Source organism: Mesocricetus auratus, unplaced genomic scaffold (genome assembly GCF_017639785.1).
Source record: "Mesocricetus auratus isolate SY011 unplaced genomic scaffold, BCM_Maur_2.0 Super-Scaffold_100006, whole genome shotgun sequence".
NCBI lineage: Eukaryota > Metazoa > Chordata > Mammalia > Rodentia > Cricetidae > Mesocricetus > Mesocricetus auratus.
The window spans coordinates 43,997,197-44,018,206 of record NW_024429190.1 but is presented as its reverse complement, the minus strand read 5'-3'; the positions used below and the strand labels follow the sequence as shown (position 1 = coordinate 44,018,206).

At 45.4% G+C, this 21,010-nt stretch overlaps 2 protein-coding genes across 5 annotated transcripts in view; one reads left to right on the top strand and one right to left on the bottom strand.

Moving 5' to 3' along the window:
- Rfc1 (replication factor C subunit 1) overlaps positions 1–12,409 on the top strand; it is a 70,703-nt gene extending 58,294 nt beyond the window's left edge. For both annotated transcript variants that reach the window (XM_040747111.1, XM_040747110.1), the window contains exons 19-25: positions 417–515; positions 1,395–1,549; positions 1,667–1,784; positions 5,029–5,174; positions 7,550–7,763; positions 9,569–9,760; positions 11,124–12,409. In XM_040747111.1, coding sequence (XP_040603045.1) covers positions 417–515; positions 1,395–1,549; positions 1,667–1,784; positions 5,029–5,174; positions 7,550–7,763; positions 9,569–9,760; positions 11,124–11,207 — 1,008 coding nt within the window. In that variant the 3' untranslated portion in view covers positions 11,208–12,409. The remainder of the gene's footprint in view (positions 1–416; positions 516–1,394; positions 1,550–1,666; positions 1,785–5,028; positions 5,175–7,549; positions 7,764–9,568; positions 9,761–11,123) is intronic.
- A 1,251-nt stretch (positions 12,410–13,660) lies between these two features.
- Positions 13,661–21,010, bottom strand: part of Wdr19 (WD repeat domain 19) — a 68,360-nt gene continuing 61,010 nt past the window's right edge. For all 3 annotated transcript variants that reach the window (XM_040747107.1, XM_040747108.1, XM_040747109.1), the window contains 5 exons: positions 20,206–20,356; positions 17,608–17,731; positions 16,777–16,853; positions 16,415–16,539; positions 13,661–13,894 (listed from right to left, as the gene is read on the bottom strand). In XM_040747107.1, the coding sequence (XP_040603041.1) occupies positions 16,428–16,539; positions 16,777–16,853; positions 17,608–17,731; positions 20,206–20,356 (464 nt within the window). In that variant the 3' untranslated portion in view covers positions 13,661–13,894; positions 16,415–16,427. The remainder of the gene's footprint in view (positions 13,895–16,414; positions 16,540–16,776; positions 16,854–17,607; positions 17,732–20,205; positions 20,357–21,010) is intronic.

Here is a 21,010-nt window from a genome sequence, read left to right as displayed (position 1 = left end):
TATTTTATGTGTATGGATAGTTTTCCTGCATGTATGTCTGAACCACTTGTGTACTTAGTATTGGCAGAAGCCAGAATTGGGCACTCAGTTCCTGAAACTGGAGTTCTAGATGGCTGTGAGCTATCATATGGTCGCTGGGAGAGCAGCCAGTGCTCTTAGCTGCTGACCATCTCTGCAGCTGGGAATGCAGCCAGTGCTCTTAGCTGCTGACCATCTCTGCAGCTGGGAGAGCAGCCAGTGCTCTTAGCTGCTGACCATCTCTGCAGCTGGGAATGCAGCCAGTGCTCTTAGCTGCTGACCATCTCTGCAGCTCTTGGCAGTTAATTCTTTTGCCCCCACACTCTTCAGACCTGCACAGGGTAGGAGAGTAGCAGTCCTTCCTCATGCTAACATTGTTTTATCTATGTTTCTTGTAGGTTTTACATAATATGAGTATGTGGTGTGCACAGAGTAAGGCACTAACTTATGACCAAGCCAAGGCGGATTCTCAGAGGGCCAAGAAGGATATCAGACTGGTAAAATGTGTTTTCACTTCTTACTTATGAAGTTGAGTGTTTCTTGTCCTGCTTGTACTAGTTTTGTAGACATAGTGCATGTCCTTGATCTACCTGTGGAGCCCAAGGAATTGTCAGACCTGTAGACTCGGGGTCAGTGAACTTTTCCTCAAGCATGGTCATTGTCTGTTACAGATTCTGGGAAAGATTTTTTTTTTTGAGACAGGGTTTCTCTGTAGTTTTGGAGCCTGTCTGGACTTGTTCTGTAGACCAGGCTGGCTTTGAACTCACAGAGATCCGCCTGTCTCTGCTGCTGCCCCCCACACCGCTGGGATTAAAGGTGTGCAGGTGTGCACCACCACCGCCTGGCTCATAAGCACCAGTCTTTTCCATCTCCATAGTTTTTCCTTTTCCTGAGTGTCTTAAAGTAGGAGTTGCAGAGTATGCAGTCTTTGGAGATTGACTTCTTTCACATTTGTGTACATTTAAGGCTCTGTCATGTCTTCTAATGGACTGACCAGCTGTTCTTTTCGTTTCCTGTCCTTTTTTTCCTTTTTTTTTTTTAATTTGATCTTTTGAGATTGTGTAGCTTATAGCTCAGTTGGTTTGGGACTAAAGGTATACATCACCACCATCCGGCTTGGCTGATATTATTTATTAAAATTGTTGAGTAATAGTTCAAGGCCTGGATGTGTATCAGTTTATTTGCCCATTTGGTTTCTAAAGGACATCTTAGTACTTCCAGATTTTGGCAATGATGATAAAGGTGCTGTTAACTGTTCAGTTGGGATCCCCAAAGTGCTCTGCCATTCTTAGTAGGCAGGGAAGGTTCTTATTGCTCCGTATCTTTTCCAGTATTACGTTTTGGTCATTCTCCCATTTTATGCCCCCTTTTGGCAGGGCCCATTTGATGTTGCCAGGAAAGTGTTTGCAGCTGGAGAGGAGACTGCACACATGTCACTGATGGACAAATCGGATCTCTTTTTCCATGACTACTCCATAGCCCCCCTCTTTGTCCAAGAGAACTACCTCCATGTAAAGCCTGTGGCTGCAGGGTAAGCACTGAGGGCAGTGAGGGGCAGGATTAGGACCCTCCAGCACTGTAGAGGCTGAGTTCTTACACAGAGTGGCGGGGAGTTGATAGTGGTGTAATCACTATCTCTTCTCTGCAGGGGCGACATGAAAAAACACTTGATGCTTTTAAGCCGGGCGGCAGACAGCATATGTGACGGTGACTTAGTGGACAGTCAGATCCGGAGCAAGCAAAACTGGAGTCTCTTGCCCACACAGGTGAGTGTGGGCCTGCTTCAGCCGAAGGAAGATCCCTGTGCTTCTTGTAGTTAGGTTTCTTTTCCTTCCTTTTTATATGTAAAGGTTTCTTATTGTGTCGGTGTTTTACTGCATGTATGCATGCTGGTGCCTGTGGAGGTCAGGAGAGCACCAGATACCCTAGAAATGGAGTTACCGATAGTTGTGGGCTGCCATGTGGGTGTTGGGAACCAAACCCTGGAAGAGCAACCAGTGCTCGTAACTGCTGAGCTATCTCTGGTCTTTTGTGGCAAATTAGTCTGTTAAATAGAGAAAATACTTTGGCCACTGTGTCTATTTGTTCAAAAGTGTTCTAATGTAAGTGGAGGGAAGGGAATAAGAAGGCAGGTGTCAGTTGTAGCCACAGGGGTGCATCAGGAGTCTCATTTGCTGTTTTGCCTTAAGAATCTTTGTGCATTTGTGGCTCTCAGAAGGACACTGCTCAGAGCACCTCCTAGAGTAAGTGAGTCAGGGCAGGGATTACAATGTTCTCCATTGCTAGAGGTCAGTTTGTATTAGGCACTGTAGTACAGATGTAATGCACACTGTCTTTACAAGTCTTCTTTCGTGTGAGTGCACATGCTAGAAGTGGGGTCCAGAGCCTCGTACACGCAGGACAGCACTCTACCACTGGTGCACACCCACACCCACAGCCACAGCCACAGCCACAGCCCTGAGTTTTGTCTGTTGAGCAGCATCACTCGTCAAGTAACAAGCGTTTTCAGAAAGTCTGCCCTCTTCTGTTGTTTTGAGACAGTCTTGCTGCTGAGCCCTGGTTAGCCTGGTATTCACTCTGTAGCCCAGGCTGGTGACAAGGCCTGTGTCAGTCTCTTCCAGGTGTGCATCACCACACCCAGCCTCCCTACCCTCTTTTTTTTTTTTTTTTTTTTTTTTTTACGAGACAGGGTTTCTCTGTATTGTTTCGGAGGCTGTCTTGGAACTCACTCTGTAGACCAGCCCAGCCTTGAACTCACAGAGATTCGCCTGCCTCTGCCTCCCGAGTGCTGGGATTAAAGGCGTGCGCCACCACCGCCAGGCTAGTTTTTTTTTTTTTTAAAGAAAACAACACTACAAAGCTCCCATATCCAGTTACAGGAGGATGGTTAATTATGAAATACATCTGGTGAAGTCCTTCTTTCTACATTTAATCCAGTTTGTAGAGATTATCTAGTGAAAACTTGTGGGAAAATATTAGAATAAGTCAGGATACACACACCATTTATAGAAAGTTTAATTAAAGCCTTCAGCAAACTGAAGATGCTGGCCAGAGGAGACATCGGAAGTTACACTTTGCATTTTCCATGGGATGCAGTTCAGTCTGCTCTCACCTGGCCATCTGCCCTCGAATCTCCCTGTGCCGTCAGCCGGTTATGTTAAAGACAACCTCGTTCCTCGTAGTGATTCTGTGCTGAGACATTGGCGTCTGGGAAATGAGAGGTGTATTGAGGTTGGTCATGGCTGCAAGATGACCTCAGAGACAGTTTTAGACCAGGGCTGACTGCAGTCTCTCTGTGATTCCATTACCTCTTCCTTTCCTCCACCACTTCACCTTTGCACACTGGTACATGTATGTGCATGCACATGTATGTGGAAGCCAGAGGTTCTGTCTGTCTTGGTTTTTGTTTTGTTGGATTTTTTGAGCAGGGTCTTACTATGTAGCCTTGGTTGGCCTGGAGCTCTCTTTATAGATGAGACTGTACTTGAACTCAGAGAGATCTGCCTTCTAAGAGCTAGGATTAAAGGTGTCACCGCTGTACCTTTGTGTGTGTGTCTCTGTCTGTCTGTCTGTCTGTCTGTCTGTGTAAATGTATGCTGTGTGTATGTGGGTGGGTGCATGTAGAAGCCAGAAGAGGGCATCGTATCCTCTGGAGCTGGAGTTACAAGTGGTTGTGAGCTACTCAACCAGTTGTGCTGGGAACTGAACTTGCTTTCTCTGGAAGAACAATTAGTCTTCCTTTTTGTTTTTTGTTATTTTCACTACAGGGTTTCTCTGTGTAGCCTTGGCTGTCTACCTGCCTCTGCCTCCCTGCTGGGATCAAAGGCATGTACCAGTAAGCTCAGGCCAGTAAGCACTCTTTTTTTTTTTTTTTTGGTTTTTTGAGACAGGGTTTCCCTGTGGCTTTGGAGGCTGTCCTGGAACTCGCTCGGTAGACCAGGCTGGTCTCGAACTCACAGTGATCCGCCTGCCTCTGCCTCCCAAGTGCTGGGATTAAAGGTGTGCGCCACCAACGCCCGGCGCCAGTAAGCACTCTTAACTGTTGAGTCATCTCTAGCCTGCACCTTTTGTCTGTCTGTCTGCCTGCCTGCCTGTCTGTCTGTCTGATCCATCCATCTATCCGCTTACTCATTTAAAGTACGTGAGTGGGGGTGTGCCCATGCGAGTGCAAGTACCCGTGGAGGCAGGTACATTGGATCTTCCTAGAACTGGTGTTAGAGGCAGCCTTGTGTGGATGCTAAGAACTAAACTAGGGTTCTCTGCAAGAGTGGTACATGTTCTTAATGACTGAGCCATCTCTCCAGCCCCAAGATAATAGAGATGGGGTCTCTTGATGACTGGAACTTAATTAAGCTACAGTGGCTGGTCATTGAGTTCCAAGGACATTTAGTCTCCTCCCAGTGTTGGGATCACAAGCGTGCCTTATAATGCCTGGTTTTTCACATGGCTGTTGGGGATCTAACTCAGCTCCTCATGCTTGAGTGGCAAGCACTTTACCTAAACGATCTCCACAGACACTGTTCTGTTTTTTTCTATGGAAGAAGTGTCCTAACCCTGGGTCAGGACAGGGAAGGGGCGCTGCAATCAGGCTTTGGGCCATTACATCATCCACAAACTGCTAGTCTATTTTTGATTGCTATAATGCACTGCTCACTGACTGGGTAAGATTTAAAAGTTTATTGAGCTCACAGTTCTGGGAGATGGGGAACCTGTGTCTGGTGATGGCCTCCTTGCTTAAACAGGACCTCACATGGCAGGAGATGGATGTGTACATGTGTGTGTATCCTTGATCTCTCTGTCTCTTCTAGAGCATCCAGCATTCACTTAGGAGAGCTCAATTGTAACGACTGACTTTCTCTAGTCTAAATCACTCTGCAGTGACCCTACCTTCAAATGCTACAGTTGGGCTAAGTTTCTGCCCTCTTCATACCTTACAATGGGGATGAGAGCTGATAAAGAAATAAGTTTTATACCGAATTTAAATTCTGAACTATGATTTCCCCTCCTCAGGCCATTTATGCCAGTGTTCTTCCTGGAGAGTTGATGAGGGGCTATATGACTCAGTTTCCTACCTTCCCAAGCTGGCTGGGGAAGCACTCATCTACTGGCAAACATGATCGGATTGTTCAGGACCTAGCCTTGCACATGAGTCTTAGGTAAGCAGAATTAGTGCCATTCCTGTCACTGATGGTAGGTGCATTAGCTTTACCCTGCAAGAACAGCTGTGCTTGAAGATGGCTGCTTTAGGTTTGACTTTGTTGCTCACCAGCTAAATGATCCTGGATAAGTTCTGCCATTTGGCCTGAGTTCTGTCCTCTGACATTAGCATGAAGCTTTAGAAAAGCCAGATGGCAGTTGTGTCATGATTTGAGTTACATTTTTAAAGTGTATACATCTGAGAGCTATTTTTTATTGTTGCTGAAAACGTGTCTGTTTTAGTGGAATAACTTCACTCTTCAGAATAGTAAATATGAAACCCTGAATATTGATAAAGAAATGAGTTAGTTTTTACCTGTTAACACTAGAAAGCTGACTAGTCATCAGAGATAAGAAACACAGGGCTGCCACTCAGATAGTGAAAGTGAATACACTTGGAAATGGTTAAGGAAGTTCAAAAGTACTCGGAGTTGTTAAAGTTTATAAGCTTTTGAAATGTGAAGGATCTGCTTATAACCATGAGGGCAATGAAAAATCCCCTTTGTATTTCTGGGTCCCAGAATGTTAGTTTTTGATCCAGATCTACCCTGGTCACTGTGGAAAGCTGAGGCAGTTTCTGTTGTGTGAAGAAGTCCAGTTCCCACTAATTCCTTCTTCCTAGCTCATGGCAAGGGTCTTTCATTCCACCCTTAGTTTCCTGTTGCTACTCTAACACAGAATGGCTTAAAACAATACAAACTTAATTGTTCTCCCTGAGGGGTTCTCTGTGGGCACAGTGCCATCCCCAGGCCCTTATGAAGCAGAGGCTGCTGTGTCAGAGTCCGGGAGATTTGAAGGTACTGCTCTGTGGCATGGGAGATGGAGGAGCCACCAGGCTGTTTTGGACTTGCTGAGATCACTATGTCACTTCCACATCCAGCCTGAGGTCCTCAGGTTTACAGTACTTGGACATAATATTGCCATGTTTGAAGCTAGAAGCAATTGTAAAAATATAGAATGGTGATGGCATTAGAAGTATTATTTTGCTCAGTTTTTAAGGGAATGACAGTATTTGTGAGAGAAAAAGTCATTTTTTGAGACAAGGAGGTCTCTATATAACCCTGGCTGGATTAGAACTCATTCTGTAGACCAGGCTGGCTTTGAACTCACTGAGATCTGCCTGCCTCTGGAGTACTGGGGTTAAAGGGTTATGCCACTGTGCCAGCCGGAAAGTTAAGTCTTGGTAACATTCTAGTTTTCAGCAGCCAGAGCCTGTTTCCTGCTCCCTTTGGATGGCACAGGCCTTTTTCCATCTTTGCAGGCACATTCTCTGTAGTTTCTTGGCTTTAGAGAAAACCCTGCCCTAGGTCGGACAGTTCAGAGTGTAGACATGAGGAAGTACCAGGGAGGTGTTTGTGTACAGTTTTGTCTATTACAGTCAGAGTCCAAAAAGTGTTACACACTCACTCGTGCAGGAGTGGCACTGAGTGTAGGAAATCTCCTACTGTTTCCTCAGGCCTTTGTTATTTTGGGACTGGGAATGATACATCCATATGGCTACAGTAAGGATAAGCACAGAGGCACAATTGTTGGGGTGTTAGAGTAAGATGGAAATAGATGTGTATTTGCTTTTTAGTCAGAGCAGACAAGTAGCAAACTGCCTTTGAGCACAGTGGGAGGGCAGGTATCCCACTGAACACTGTTAGTATTATCATTGAAGGGCCAGCAGTTTAGGGTGGATGCATAGAAACACATAGATAGCCACATTACAAGTTCTGGTTATTGGTTAAGTTACAATGCTTACCAAAATTAAAAGTTACCCCCCCTCAGCTATTTATTGAGACATTTTCATTATGTAACCTTGTGTGACCTAGAGCTCTCTATGTAGACCAGGCCAGCATTGAGCTACTAGAGATCAAAGGCTGGGACCAAAGGTATGTACTGTCATACCTGGCTAAAACCTTTTCAAATTTCAGTCTACTGATTCTGTGATATAAATGTGTCGATTCTAGTGACTCATTTTGAATGTAGTAGTCTGCTAGTGGTTAAAGGATTGTTCTTGGTTGATTGATTGCGTGTTTACATCTGCATGCTACAGAGTGGAGGCAAAGGATAGACTTGGTTCTTCCACTTGTAGGTCATCAGGCTTGCATGGCAAGTACCTTTACCCACTGAGCCATCTGGCTGCCCTAAGAGCTGCTTTCCTAAGGACAAAATACTGTTCACTAGAAGGACCCGTGGAATAATTTGTACATTATAAAATAATTACACGTTGAAAAGATAAAAAACTTTGAACTGTGCCTGATAGGCTGGTGGTGGAGATCTAATGTTAGGGGTTGGTAATGGAGTGCTGTTGACATGCTTTAAAAAATAAAAATGTGTCCATTTGTTTCAGAACTAACTCTAGCAAAAGGACAGTGAACATGGATTACCTGTCACACATCAGAGATGCACTTGTGCAACCCTTGACCTCACAAGGGGTAGAAGGAGTCCAACATGTTGTCACACTTATGGACACATACTATTTGATGAGAGAAGACTTTGAGAATATCATGGAAGTTAGCAGCTGGGGTGGCAAGCCCAGTCCCTTTTCCAGACTGGATCCCAAGGTAAGATGCATTGCCAACTGTCCACAGTCGCTGGTAATGACCCTGCTGTCCTGGAGTGCTTGAGGCCTGTTCTAGCTGCTTTAGACATTTGGTTCCTCTCCCTAACCATTTGCTGCCTTTCTGGCCTGTGCTTCTCAGAGACGGTGTTTTAGGATAGTGCTCAGAGAAGACTGTGGATTTGACACTACAGTTTTTTGTTTTTGCTTTTTTTGTTTTTTGTTTTTTCGAGACAGGGTTTCTCTGTATTGTCTTGGAAGCTGTCCTGAAACTCGCTTTGTAGACCAGGCTGGCCTCGAACTCACAGAGATCACCCGTCTCTGCCTCCCGAGTGCTGGGATTAAAGGCGTGAGCCACCAACGCCCGGCTATAGTTTGTATTTTTATCTTGACCTCAAGTTGAGGAAAAAAAACCAAGAGGGCAGGTGCAAGGTGAAAATGAGCTATGTTCTAGATGGAAGGGGACGAGCCTGGGGGTAAACATGACGTGGGGATGTAGGGCATAAGAATGTGTTTATGGCCTGAGGGTTTTTATACATTTTCTTTTAATTTCTCTCTTCCCTTCCTTTCTTTCGTTTCCTTTTCCCTTTCCTTTCGTTTCCTTTCCCTTCCTTCCTCTTTTCCGCTTTTCCTTTCCTATTTAGTTCAGAATGGCCTTGAACTCCTGATCCCCCTTGCCTTTATTTCCAGGCTTCTGGGATTACAGGCACGTACCCCTCTTCCTTTCCTAAGTCTCCCCGTTGACTCAGTGTTGGTTTCTGGTACTCTTCCATGCTCACTAGTTATGTAACATGAACATGTTCTAGTCCCTCACTCTTCCATGTGTTTATGGATGCAGCTTTAGAAGGTGTTGTCTGTGACTTGTCCTGTCTAGAGTTTGACCTGTTACAGTAGGCATCTGCTGTGGGAAGTGGGCTGTGCTTTAAGCTTGGAGTTCAGGTTATTAAAGTTAGTGCTCTGAAGCAACTGCTATTACTGTAGTAAAGACGAACAGACTGACTTCGTTTTCCCAGAACTAGAGGCTGAGCCTTAGTCCTTTCTGTATACTAGGTGTGTGTGCTCACTGCTGAAGTCTCTCTCCAGCTCCTTTTGAACTTTTTGAGACAGGGTCTCACTGAGTTGCCCAGTCTGACCTTCACTGTGTTTTATAGAGTCCAGGCAGCCCATGAACCTGTATTCTCTTCAGGTTGCTGGGATTCATGCATGTGCTACTGCCATGTGTGCCAATTTCCATGGTTTGTAGTCAAGTCCAACTTGAATCTTACAGTGAGCTCTTTTTGGCTTACTTATTGATTAACCACCAATTGTTTTTTGTTTGCTTTTGGTTTTTCGAGATAGGGTTTCTCTGTGTAGCTTTGGATCCTGTCCTGGAACTCACTCTGTAGACCAGGCTGGCCTCAAACTCAGAGATCCTCTTGCTTCTGTCTCCAGAGTGCTGGGATCAAAGGTGTTTGCCGCTATGCCTGACTTAACTGATTTTTTTTTTCTTTTTGAACTGTGGGCTCAAAGTTCTCAAATAAATAATATAAAAATAAATGCCATGAGCTGGGGATGTAGCTCGATGGTAGCGTTGCCTCGAATGCATAGGCTGATACTTGATTTCTCTGGTGACACACACACACACACACACACACACACACACACACACACACACACACACACACAGAACATCTCTAGTGGAGAATAAATATATTTCCATTTCTATTATGTATGTTGTAACTATATTTCCCTGGCTTCTCAAAAACTTCAGCTTAACAGATGTTAAGGAATTGTCCAGCACTCAGGGTAACTGCTTCCTCTGCACTTTAGGTGAAAGCAGCCTTCACAAGAGCTTATAATAAGGAGGTCCACCTGACTCCATACTCACTTCAGGCAGTAAAGACACCGAGGCTCAGCACAGGCCCAGCACTGGATTCTGAATACAATGAAGAGTCACAGGAAGATGACAGTCAGCCTGATGAGAAAGAGCAGGATGCAATAGAGACCGACGCCATGATCAAGGTAGTGTGTTCAGCTCTGGGCAGGAGCATCTCAAGGGAGACAACCTTTTCTTCGGTGTAATGTACCTTGGGAATAAGGTCTGTTCTGCAGGTAGTAGGGTAAGCTGAAAATACAATTATGTTTTGCTCTTTGTAATTGAAGGTGATGGGACAGGTTTCATATATATATATATATATATATATGATTATTATTTAAATCTGTCTATCTATTTTCAAGACTGGGTTTCTCTGTGTAGCCCTGGCTATCCTGGTACTCACTCTGTAGAACAGGTTGGCTTCAAACTGCCTGCCTCTGCCTCCCAAGTGCTGTGATTAAAGGCATGTGCCACCATACCTGACGATTCATTTTTATAAAGTGTACTTATAGTAGTGCAAGAGCCAACCAGCAAGGTGTGCATGTGTATGTTTTTCTAAGTGTCTTCTGTTTCAGCCTATCTTAGTTTTTGAGACAGGGTCTCTCACTGAACCTGGAGTTTGCTGCTCTGGCTAGATGGCTAGCTAGCGAGTCCTCAGAATCTATATGCGTGTTCCCCCCTCCCTAGCATTGAACTTAGAGAAAGAAGTGTGCTGCCTGCCATACCTTGCTTTTATGTTTGCTGAGGATTTGAGCTTAGTGTAGGCTTGTGCGGGAAGTATTTTACCCACCGAGTAGTCATCTCACCTGCCCCAGAAGGGCACTGTTTATACTTAATTGGATATTGGCATATGGTTTCATACCACAGGTGCATTTTAATAGGGTAAACAGAAAATCGCTTTAAACAAATCTAGTGATCACTTCTGTTATTTGTGTTTGCTACAGCCGTTGAATTGCTTGTGAAAATTTCTCAGAGAAAAACTTCTTTTACTAGTAAAGATCTGAATGAGGCAGGGGTCAGCCTACTTCACAGCTGCCGAGGCGAAGGGGGGGGGGTGCAGCCTTCTCTCCCTCTCACTGTGCGGGTCTTACTCCTCCTGTGTCGCATGTCTGTGGAAAGGGGCCCTTTGCAGTTGAATTGGTTCCCCCATCTCCTCTCCTTTCCCCTCTTCACAAAATGAGTGTGCTTAGATCCTGTGAGAGTGAAAGGGAAGTTCGACATGTAGACATTGCCATATCTATAAGTCACCTCTTGATTATTCTGGCTTTCCTAAGAATACTGTGTTCTGAATCCAGGAAACTGCCTTACACAGGGCGCACCTTAGTTCTAGATCTGAGTATATTTTCTTTGTGCCGTCACCTCTCAAGGCTGTAAGTAGCTTGGTTGTTGCTTCTCAGGGTCAGCAGTAGATATCTGTGACCTTGCTTTTCTAATTAAATTGTAGGTAAAGATTATGCTTTCATTTACTCATCAACATTTTAACTGTTTTGTGCATCTCTCCTCCAACAGAAAAAGACAAGGTCTTCAAAGCCTTCAAAACCAGAAAAAGATAAGGAGTCCAAAAAAGGAAAACAAAGAAGTTCGAAGAAATGAAACCATTGTTGAGTACCAATAGCTGCTTTTCACTTACCCTCTTGACTAGTCCAGCTGGTCTTCAGAATGAAAGAAAGCCTTACCCTTTGCCAGAGTAACCGTGGGTAGCACCGTGGGGTGGCCTGGCGGTCCCACTATGAAGGACGGTACAACTGGACAGTCGAACTAGCCAGCTCTCATGTACCTCTTATAGAGGTGGGTAGGATTGCTCCAGCCCTGCACTGTCCCAGCCAACTGAATTAGATTCCTGGGATTCAAAGTGACTATGGAACCAAAACTAGGAGTACACAGGCTTTGGAGTCAGATTTTAGTTAACCATACCAAGTCTGGGCGCAGTGGAACTGAGGCGTCTTTTGTAGCTTAACAGTTCGTCCTAATGGCCGTTAGAGGACCAGTGCTGATTTTTTTTTTTAAAACATAGTAGTTCTTATTTTATGGTGAAATTCTGTAAATAAACCTTAACACAAAGCAACTACCACCTGGAGCTGAGTATTCTTGGCCCACTGTCAGGTGTCTTGCAGAGTATGCATCAGGAACCAGATATCCATGTGGTACATGGATCATTCTTAAGATTGTCATCTTGTACAGCAGAATATTATGTTGGTATCTTTCTTTTCTTATTCATTTGATGAGATGAAAGCATTTGGCATTATCCTGTGAATTGCTGTTCTGCGGGTGGAGGGCAGAGCTCACATGCCAGCGTCCCTTTGCACTGATGGCATTGCTGCTGTAGTTAGTCTCAGAGAGGCCTCTTGGCTGGCGGGGTGTGCAGACACTGCCTGCCACACATTCCTGTCCTCCTGCAGTCTCAGCCTGAAGGTTGACACCAGTAGAGGCTAGGATGGGTCAGATTCTCAGACTCATTTTGGCAGGGAGATGCTGTCCTGTGATGGAGTTCATAGCCCTACTGGAATTTCAGATTGTATCTAGAACTGTGCTTGTTGAAGGACCCTGGGCCATGGATGTAACCTGGCCTTTAGGTGGTTAGCTCTTTACAACAGTAAGTGCTCAGAGGTCTATGCTGCCTCTGTGAGGTATATGCCAAAAAAGAATAGGAGGACCATGTTCTGCCTTTGAGGCCTCATAGCCTTGTTGGGAGAGGAGACAAAGTCCTGGAGACAGTGCAAGTTTATTAACCAGTGTGAAAAGTGTGTTTCCTGGAGATCGGTTATTATGGAAATAAACACTGTCCTTAAGCCTGAGCCTGAGTCCTGCCCTGTTCTTTGTTTAATCTTAACTGCTACAGTATCCCAGAGGGGATATTCGTGTGCACACTCTCCCATTCCTGTTCCTTTGGGACATGCAAGTCATGCAAGTTGGATATACATTCCAGGAAAGACCTGGTATTCTGCTTGCTTCCAAAACAAAGAATGATGTTTACTTAGTTAATATAGTTATAATTCACAGTATGAATGCTGTGAGCAAGCTGTAAAACTACATTTTTTTAGAGTTACAAACTGTAAATATGCTGTTTAATGCAGGAGGGTAGCTTTGAATTCCTCTTGGAAGCTCTCCAAAACATGATGTAGTGAATGGTGCAAATTAAAGAAGGTGGCCATGAAGGACTAGCAGTTGGATGAGGACCTAAACGTCTGCGTTGGGATTGAATCTCCTCAAAGGCCCTGAAATGGCTTGTGGTGCCCTTGCTGCCCAGGCCCTTTGAGCTATCTGTGGAGAGCACTGATTCATGGCCATCTGCATGGCTGTGTCTCACAGACAGTTCCCCTTAGTTCCTTCTGAAAGATTTTGGCATTATTTGTTGGCCTCTTGAAGTTAGGAGTGACTTAATATACACTAGGATGAATATCTCCCTGAAGTTGTAGAATGAGTGTGTTCACAAGTGAAAGCTGGGCCTGTAAATTGCAGAATACAGTGTGCTTGGCTTCACAGACACCAGGTGGCTGTGGCATCCTCAGTGGTGTGAGGAGGTAGCAAGAAGCTTGGGACTGATTTCCATTAAGTTGCACTGCTTAGTGAGGCCGAGGCCTCTGGTGAGCCCCAGGAAGACAGCTAAAGCTTGGGGGATGAAGGTGGGGTGCTCAGATGCACTTTGGCCAGTCTCGTTTGCTAATGCTCGGTTGCTGGTTACTGTATATGCATCACCTGATTCGGGTGACTCGTGTCTGTTGGCTGTTCAGACTGGTGACATTGGCCATACATAGGTGATGGTGAGGAAGTGTATACTGCAGGTGTAGGGCCAGTGTGTGTGGCATGTGCAGTGTGAGAAAAATCAACTCTGGGAAGATAATAACAATGTTTCCAGGGGAAATCAAATAATTTTTTTGTGTGCAGCAGAATAGGCAGACAGATAGTACATTTATTCATTTTGTGACGAATTGTCCCTGGTGTTTTGGTTCAAGGGACAGACTCTGTCGTGGCCAGACTTTATCAGGCTCTAAGCCACCTTCCTCATCACTTCCTCTGTATTCAAATCCAGGAAAATGTTACAAATATCTAGTCAACAGTTTTATTTGAAAGGAAATACTTAAATAAAAAATCATTAGAAAACTGGGTATTTACACTGTGTAGGACTTTGAAGAGGAACTATACAGGGTTCAAGAACCAGCAGGTTGTGTCACCGTATGTCACCGCAGAGGCTGAACTTGCTAGGCTGTTTCATTCTTCAAGTCTGCCAGGGGTGGATACAGTCTCCTGAGGGAGAGGCGCCATCTACTCAGGAGCACTGTCTGAGAAAGGACACACAGATGTCTTTAGAAGGCCTCACGTAATGGCACGCCTATAAGAACGCTGGATTTCCTGCTCCTACGGATGGACAGTCCTACAAACATACAGCATTGAGCTTCCTGACCACAGATGCATGGCACGCTGCTATCAGCAGTGGGGGTGGTAGAAACGCCACCTTACTTACTGCGAGGGATGTGGACATGCCAAGGATGCTAGGCAGGCTGTAGAGAGCACGCTTCTCGAAAATTAAGCAGCTTCCTTCTTTGAAGGAAGCCGGGGAGCAATAACTTCAGCAGTACTCACTGTATAAGGAGACAGCACCACAGCAGTGCGTAACCACTCACTAAAGACACGGCTTCAAGGAGCTCTGACATGCCACAGTTTCGGTTTCTATAATATTTCACAAGGAGAGGGCCTGGGAGCTTTCTCAACAAGGCTCCACTTTTAGAAGTGGTAGGGACCTACAGATAAAGGTGTAAATTTGAGACAAAATGTAATAAGCAACTAACTGCTCAAAGGTATTGGAAAGCAACCAGAAGCAGGCAACTGTTGGAGGATGTCATCATTTGAAAGAATCTGCTGGGTTAGATCCAGGGCCCTGTGTCTACACCTGAAGGTAAGTCCCTGAGGCAGGCGATGACTAGAAGCCATGTCATGATGAGGTGAGTTTATCCCCTGAATAAAAGTTGATTGTATTTTATCTATATAACCTACTAACTGGAATAAGGGGAGAAACCTTTTTCATCACACAATTCATTGGCAAAATTCAACATTCAGAAAAACTATGGAAAAAAGTTATTGGAGGTCTTCTTTCTTAAAAAAAAAATCCGAATTAAAAAATCAGAACTGAGGGATGGTGTCACAAGCCTTTAATCCCAGGATTTGGGAGTAGAGGCAGGAGGATCACTGCAAGTTCAAGGCCAGCTTGATTTATACTGAAACCCTGTTTCAAAACCAAGGGCTTGTGATGGATCTTTGGATAAAGGGGTTCTGATTCGTAGAGTTTGGAAAGATAGCAAGAAAGTGAAAAAGCCCACAGAAAAAGTATTTGCAAATAATACACCATAAAACTGGCATGTAGATGTGTATTATAGAAGCATCTCTTAGAGGTCAGAAAAGGCAGTCCCTCTGAAACTGGGCTAAGAACAGAGGGATGCACAAACGGCCAACAAACACACAGAAAGATGGTCTACATAGCACTAGATATCCATGCAACGGGGTCTTGTTTGCACCAGCAACAAGATCAGAGGATGGAGCTTGCCACTAGCTAACCATAGAGGTTTGGAGGTCTGTACAGACAGGCAGGAAGTGAGATGGCTGGGCAGAGAGGATATGAGTAGGAAGAAACGAGCTCACTCTCTTGTCTGCCAAGATGCTAGGAAGTAAAAATAGCTTTGGCTTGCTCCTTCTCTCTGATCTCTCAGCATTTTCCTTTCTATCTGACTCTGGTTTTTATGATTTAGACTATTTAAGACTCAATTTACAATAGGGCCCAGGTGGCATACTGCATCACACTCACTGGCCCGAAAGGCCAGAATCCTAGGTTTTAGTGAGGCCATGGGGAAACTAGAAACTATGCCTCTGGTTGTAAAATGCTGCAGCCCTCTGAAAACAATTGCATGGTTCAAGAAGGGCAGAAAGGCCAATGAGGCTAAGCACGGCAGACAGGAGACAGAAGCTGGTGGGGCCAGCTTCAAGCCTGTGTGTGTGACTGAGACTTAGAATTCCATTTTTACCAAATGAGGTTCCAGATGTTCTATTAGGGATTGTGGTGGTTTGAAAAATGACCCCCATGGGAGGTGTGATATTGTTGGGGAAATGTGGAGGTGGGCTTTGATGTCTCCTTTGCTCAAGCTACACTCAGTGTGACACAGTTGCTTCTGCTGCCTGCGGATCATAGAATTTTCAACTCCTTCTACAGCCTGCATGCCATCATGTCCACCATGATGGTAACAGACTAAACCTCTGAAACTGTAAGCCACCCAGTTAAATGTTTGCCTTTATAAAGGTTGTCCTGGCTGGGCGGTGGTGGTGCACACCTTTGATCCCAGCACTTGACAGAGGCACTTGACACGTCTCTTCATAGCAATAGAAACCCTAATTAAACCCTGTAGTAAAAGCTCTTGACCTTTAGCAGGGTTTTGGCTTCCCTCTGGAGTATGTGTGGCCATGTGAGCAAAAATCCTTGTGACTGGAATAAGGAAGAAGGAATATGTGTGTACTTTGTACAGTACATAGTCAACTAAAAAGCTCCCATTTAAAGAAAGCTGGCTCTAGCTTTAAGGACTCAATTAAGAAAATATAGTTTGATAAAATATAATCTAGTTAGAATTCATGATGCTCGGCTAACTGACCATAACCACTTGGGAAACCGTATTACTTGCACTTTAACACTTAAGTAAGTTTGTTGAAATCATTGAACTCTGACAGTATGTTACACAAAAGGAGTTGCCAACACAGAGTTAAGCTGTGAGGATCCTGGGCTCCGGTGTGTGGAACGAGCGAGCATGGTGGCACCTTACCTGGACCTGCTGCTCACTGTTCCGTCTCTGTCCGTAGGTACTGGGTGCAGTCTGAAATTTTTTTCAGTTGACTAGAGTTTAACCTTTCTGAACACATGGGACACGTGCTTTCACTGTTCAGTAAGCTGTGTGGGGAGAGAAATACAGAGTAAATTAAATGTGTAATTAACAGGTCTTTACCTTCTGGTTAAGCTAATGGGAAAATCAGCCACCTGCCTACAACTCTTAATGTGTCCATCCACTGAGGAGGGATAGGGGCTCAGGGTCATGCAAGATTTGGGGAGAATGGAGGTCACAAAGGTTCTTCCAAAGAAGACAGTTTGGGTCTTGAGGAATACAGTGACAGGGAAAGACACACTTACATCCTGAACTCTGAGTGCAGCGCAGGGAAGCCACAGTGCGGGCACATTGTCCAGTCGTCCTTCAACATGTGTCGGCCCTGGAGACATTCAACAGGGAAGCTCGTCATCTCTGAAGCCCTGAGCAGACCTCAGCCAAAGACGGCCCTGCCCTGGACACCACTGGCACTTCATGTAGGTGGCAGCTGTCTAGAAAGATGCAGCCAGAGGGCTCCGACAGCTGGGTGTGACTCAGCAGAGTCATGTTTAAAGATGGCCTAGACTTGGGCTTTTATTTCACTATGTGAATTTATCGTCCTTCAAATATAACTTATGGTAGCCAACACATTTGACATTGTAATTTTCTGATAGGTCTTTTTGAGGGGTGGGATTTTGAGTTCCTCTGTGTAGCCCTGGCTATCCTTGAACTCAGATCTACCTGCCTCTGTCTCCTGAGTGCTGGGAAAAAAGGTGTGCACCACCACTGCCTGACCTGATAGATCTTAGTGGAAGAAGAAACTGCCAGTTATGAATGCCACAGTAAGCCAGGTGTGGTATCTCACCAAAGCAGACACCTCAGGACACAGCACAGGCAAGCCTACAAGAAGCAGAGTGCACTGCGTTATGAAGCCAGTAGGTGGCAGAAAAGGCACGTGAGAGCATGGCCCTCAGACTGCTGAGTGCTGAGCTGCCTGACTCCCTGGGTTCCTGTGTGCTCTGAACCTCACCTCTGCTGACTGGAGTTTCATGCTAAATGTTCTGGAAAATGAGTCAGAAGATAGTGTCAAAGGTAAGAAAACATTTGGCATATCAAGATATTCAAGTGGAAAGGGACATTATTACAAAGACACTTACTGTTGCAATGCAATAGGGAATGTTGTTTTTACAGCCGGGACAAAGGAGCTCACATTCTGGAAGAAGAAACTGGCAGAATGGACAAGGGGTGGTGACCTCTTCTGTCTCGGATGTGTCCGGTCTCCTGGAAAAGGCATTGTATATCATTTACAAACGCCACTTGAGTCCCTAGAATGCCGTGAGCAGAGAAAAGGTATTATCTGGAAAGAGCAAATCCTTCACGGGCTCAGATATGTTCCTGCTCGCTGGCATTCACAAGCACTGCACTGGTAGCACTGTCTGTCTCCTCATTGTGCGACGGGAGTGGTGAGTGCGATTTTCCCCCTGCATCTCCCTTCTGTGTAACTAAAGCGAAGGCCACTCAGTGCCATTTTAACAGATATTTCTAGGTCAGTGGGCATGTACTAATAGTGTGGCATCCAGTACGGTGACTGTGAGCCACATGGAGCTTTGTAGTTGAAAGGACAAAGTCTTAAAGCTTACTCTTTTAAAATTTAAGCCACTGATGACTAGCAGGTGCCATATTGGAGCACGTAGCTACAGGCCACTCCTGTTGTGTGGGAACCAGGCTCAGCACCGCTCAGCGTGGCATTAAACCGTCTTGCTCATCTTGCAGCCATTTTCTCCATGCAGCCAGTCTGTCTATACTGGAAGAGTCCCTGGGCCAGACGGACTTGGTTTGAAGCCCAGCCTTTAGAAAGGTGTTCATGCAGCCTTATCCAGCCTCAAAGCTCTGCCATGGGGTGGCTCCCGTCATGATTAGCATTTGTGTTGGCAAGTTTTATGTCAAACTGACACTACCTAGAGTCCTTAGAGAGGAGGGAGCCCCCACCGAGAAAATGCCTCCATAAGACTGGGCTGTGGGCAAACATGTAGGGCATTTTCTTAATTAGTGATTGGTGGGGAGGGCCTGGCCCATTGTGGGTGGGGCCGCTCCTGGGCTGGCCGTCCTGGGTTCTGTAAGAAAGCCGCTGAGCAAGCCATGGATGGAGCACATCAACAAGCAGCAGCCCTCCATGGCCTCTGGATCCTGCTCCAAGTTCCTGCCCTGTTTGAGTTCCTGGCTCCCTTCATCGATCATTTACACAAGCGGAAACGTGAGCCAGATACATCCCTTTCCCCTCGCTTTTGACCATGGTGGTTCATCATACCAACAGTAGCCCTAACTAGGACAGCATTAAAGCCCTGCTTGCTTCTGCTTGCCATTACCAGTGAGTCATTTTGCCTGGTTGGGCCAAGGGTCTCTTAGTTACAATGTTACTACTATGATAGTGCATAGTTGGAACTGGTTTTTCCTTTTACAGATTCTAAGTGATGTTTTCTACTTATGTCTAGGATATAGTGTCCCCACTAAGGGCCTATGTATTGAAGGTGTGCTCCCTAGTGCTAGCAGTGTTCAGAAAGGGCCTTTGGGAAGTGTTGATCATGTAGGCTCTGTCTATTGATGAACTGAGCACTGGCAGACTCAAAATCTGAATGACTGGGGATTTAGAACTGTGGCGAGGGTAGAGAGCATATCTTTAAAGAATTTTGCTCTGGCCTCTCGTCTGTTCCTCTCTGCTTACTGACTGCCATGAGGAGAGACACTGTGCCGTGTGGTCCCCACCTATCCACAGCCGTGAGGGTCTGTGGGACAGGCACAGCAGTCTTTCTTCTAGCAAAGCAGGCCTTCCTGCTGCTCTCGGAAGCCAGGGCCTTCTCCGTCCACAGCGCTCCGATCTGGAGGCTCTCTGCAGAGTGGTCTGTGTTAACACGGAGTTTCACTGCTGAGAACATCCGTGGCTTTGTTTATCTCTCTGTGGCAGACAGTGTTGTCTACCTAAGAGCTTTTCTCCTTGCCAAGCCAGCATTGCTCAAACTTGACAGTATGCTTCACAGGGAGGCTCTATGTGACTATCTCAGGAAAAAAGGTGACGTCCTGGGGATGATACACATTTACTCTTCCTCTCACTTCTTCAGCCTTGAATGGAGATGCATGTCTAGATGTGACAGCTATCTTGCAACCTCAAGGGAAGAGGAGTTCTGTATACTGTGGGTGGCCCACTGGGAACACAGAAAGATTTGTTTTGGTGGCATCAGGATAATGTGGCACCAGCCCTGGTCTATGATGCCTTATGTATGGGTCACATAAATTCTGACTTAAGACATTAGTGGTGTTTCTGTTGCTTTTATTCCCTATTATTGATTATCTTTTTTTGTGATAAAATACCTACCAGGAATCAGCTGAAGGGAGGAAGCAGTTATTTTGGCTCATAGTTCAAAGGATCTACCACAGTAGGAGTGTGGGTGGCGGCTAGGGAGCAGAGAGAGAGATGGGTGCTTAGCTTGCTCTGTTACTCGTTATTCAACTTGGGGCTCCAGCCTGCATTCAGGGCAGAGCTTCACTCAGGTGAAAGTCTCTGAACATCCTCATACACATACCCAAAGTCGTGTCTCCTAGGTGACTCTAAAGTCAGTCAAGTTGGCAGTAAACATTAGCCATTACCCCCTGCCCCTGCCTCTACCCACTTTTATTAATAAGTTCGGGCAAATTAGAAGCCCCATCTGAAAATACCCCGAAGATGTGATTGGACAGTAGAAATGGCTGTGTCTGCCTACCTGACCATTGCCTCGATTTTCTTTTTGTACTTGGCATCAATTTTGTTGCGATATTCGGGCCTCATCAGCATAGCTGCAAAGCTGAAAGCAGAGTTCTTCAGGCCTGCCCTGTGACACTCGATGACAGTAGATGTCAGGATGGGCACGATGTCTGCAGGACACACCGGGACAGAAGAGACAGCTGAGGGCACGGTAGTCAGGGCTACACGAGCCATATCTCAAAGAGAAGCCAGAAGTCAACAAGGTGCTGAATACATGGGCCAAGTCTGGCCCTCTGACTGCTGGGTGGCCCCTGAACTAAGAATGGTTTTTACATTCTTAACTGAAGGAAATAACAAAATAATATTCTGTGACATGTTAAATCTGCGAGGTTTAGATTTTGTGTCCAGTAATTTAACATCTATTAGAACCCAGGCCTACTCATTCACTTACATATTCATACCAAATGGTGGGTGAATAGTTGTGTCAGACCGAATGGTTTAAGATGTTTGCTTAATATCTGCCTATTTACAGCAAGTTTGTTGACACCTGTCACACTGTGTGATGAAGTCTGTTCATTTAAAAATGTTACAATGACAGATCTTCCGGAAGAAAGGGACCTTTCTTAGAAGCCAGTTTTGAATGTAGTAGATGACAATGTGATTTTGGGCACATGTTACTCCCCTTTGCCCTGTTAGGCAGGAGGTTCCTGTGTGACCAAATGGCAGGGAAAACCCTGGGACACACACTTCAGACTTGGGAATGGTGTGACTCGGGTTCTGTGTGATTACACAGAGGGGACTCTCAAAAGCTTCTGTCTGCACTT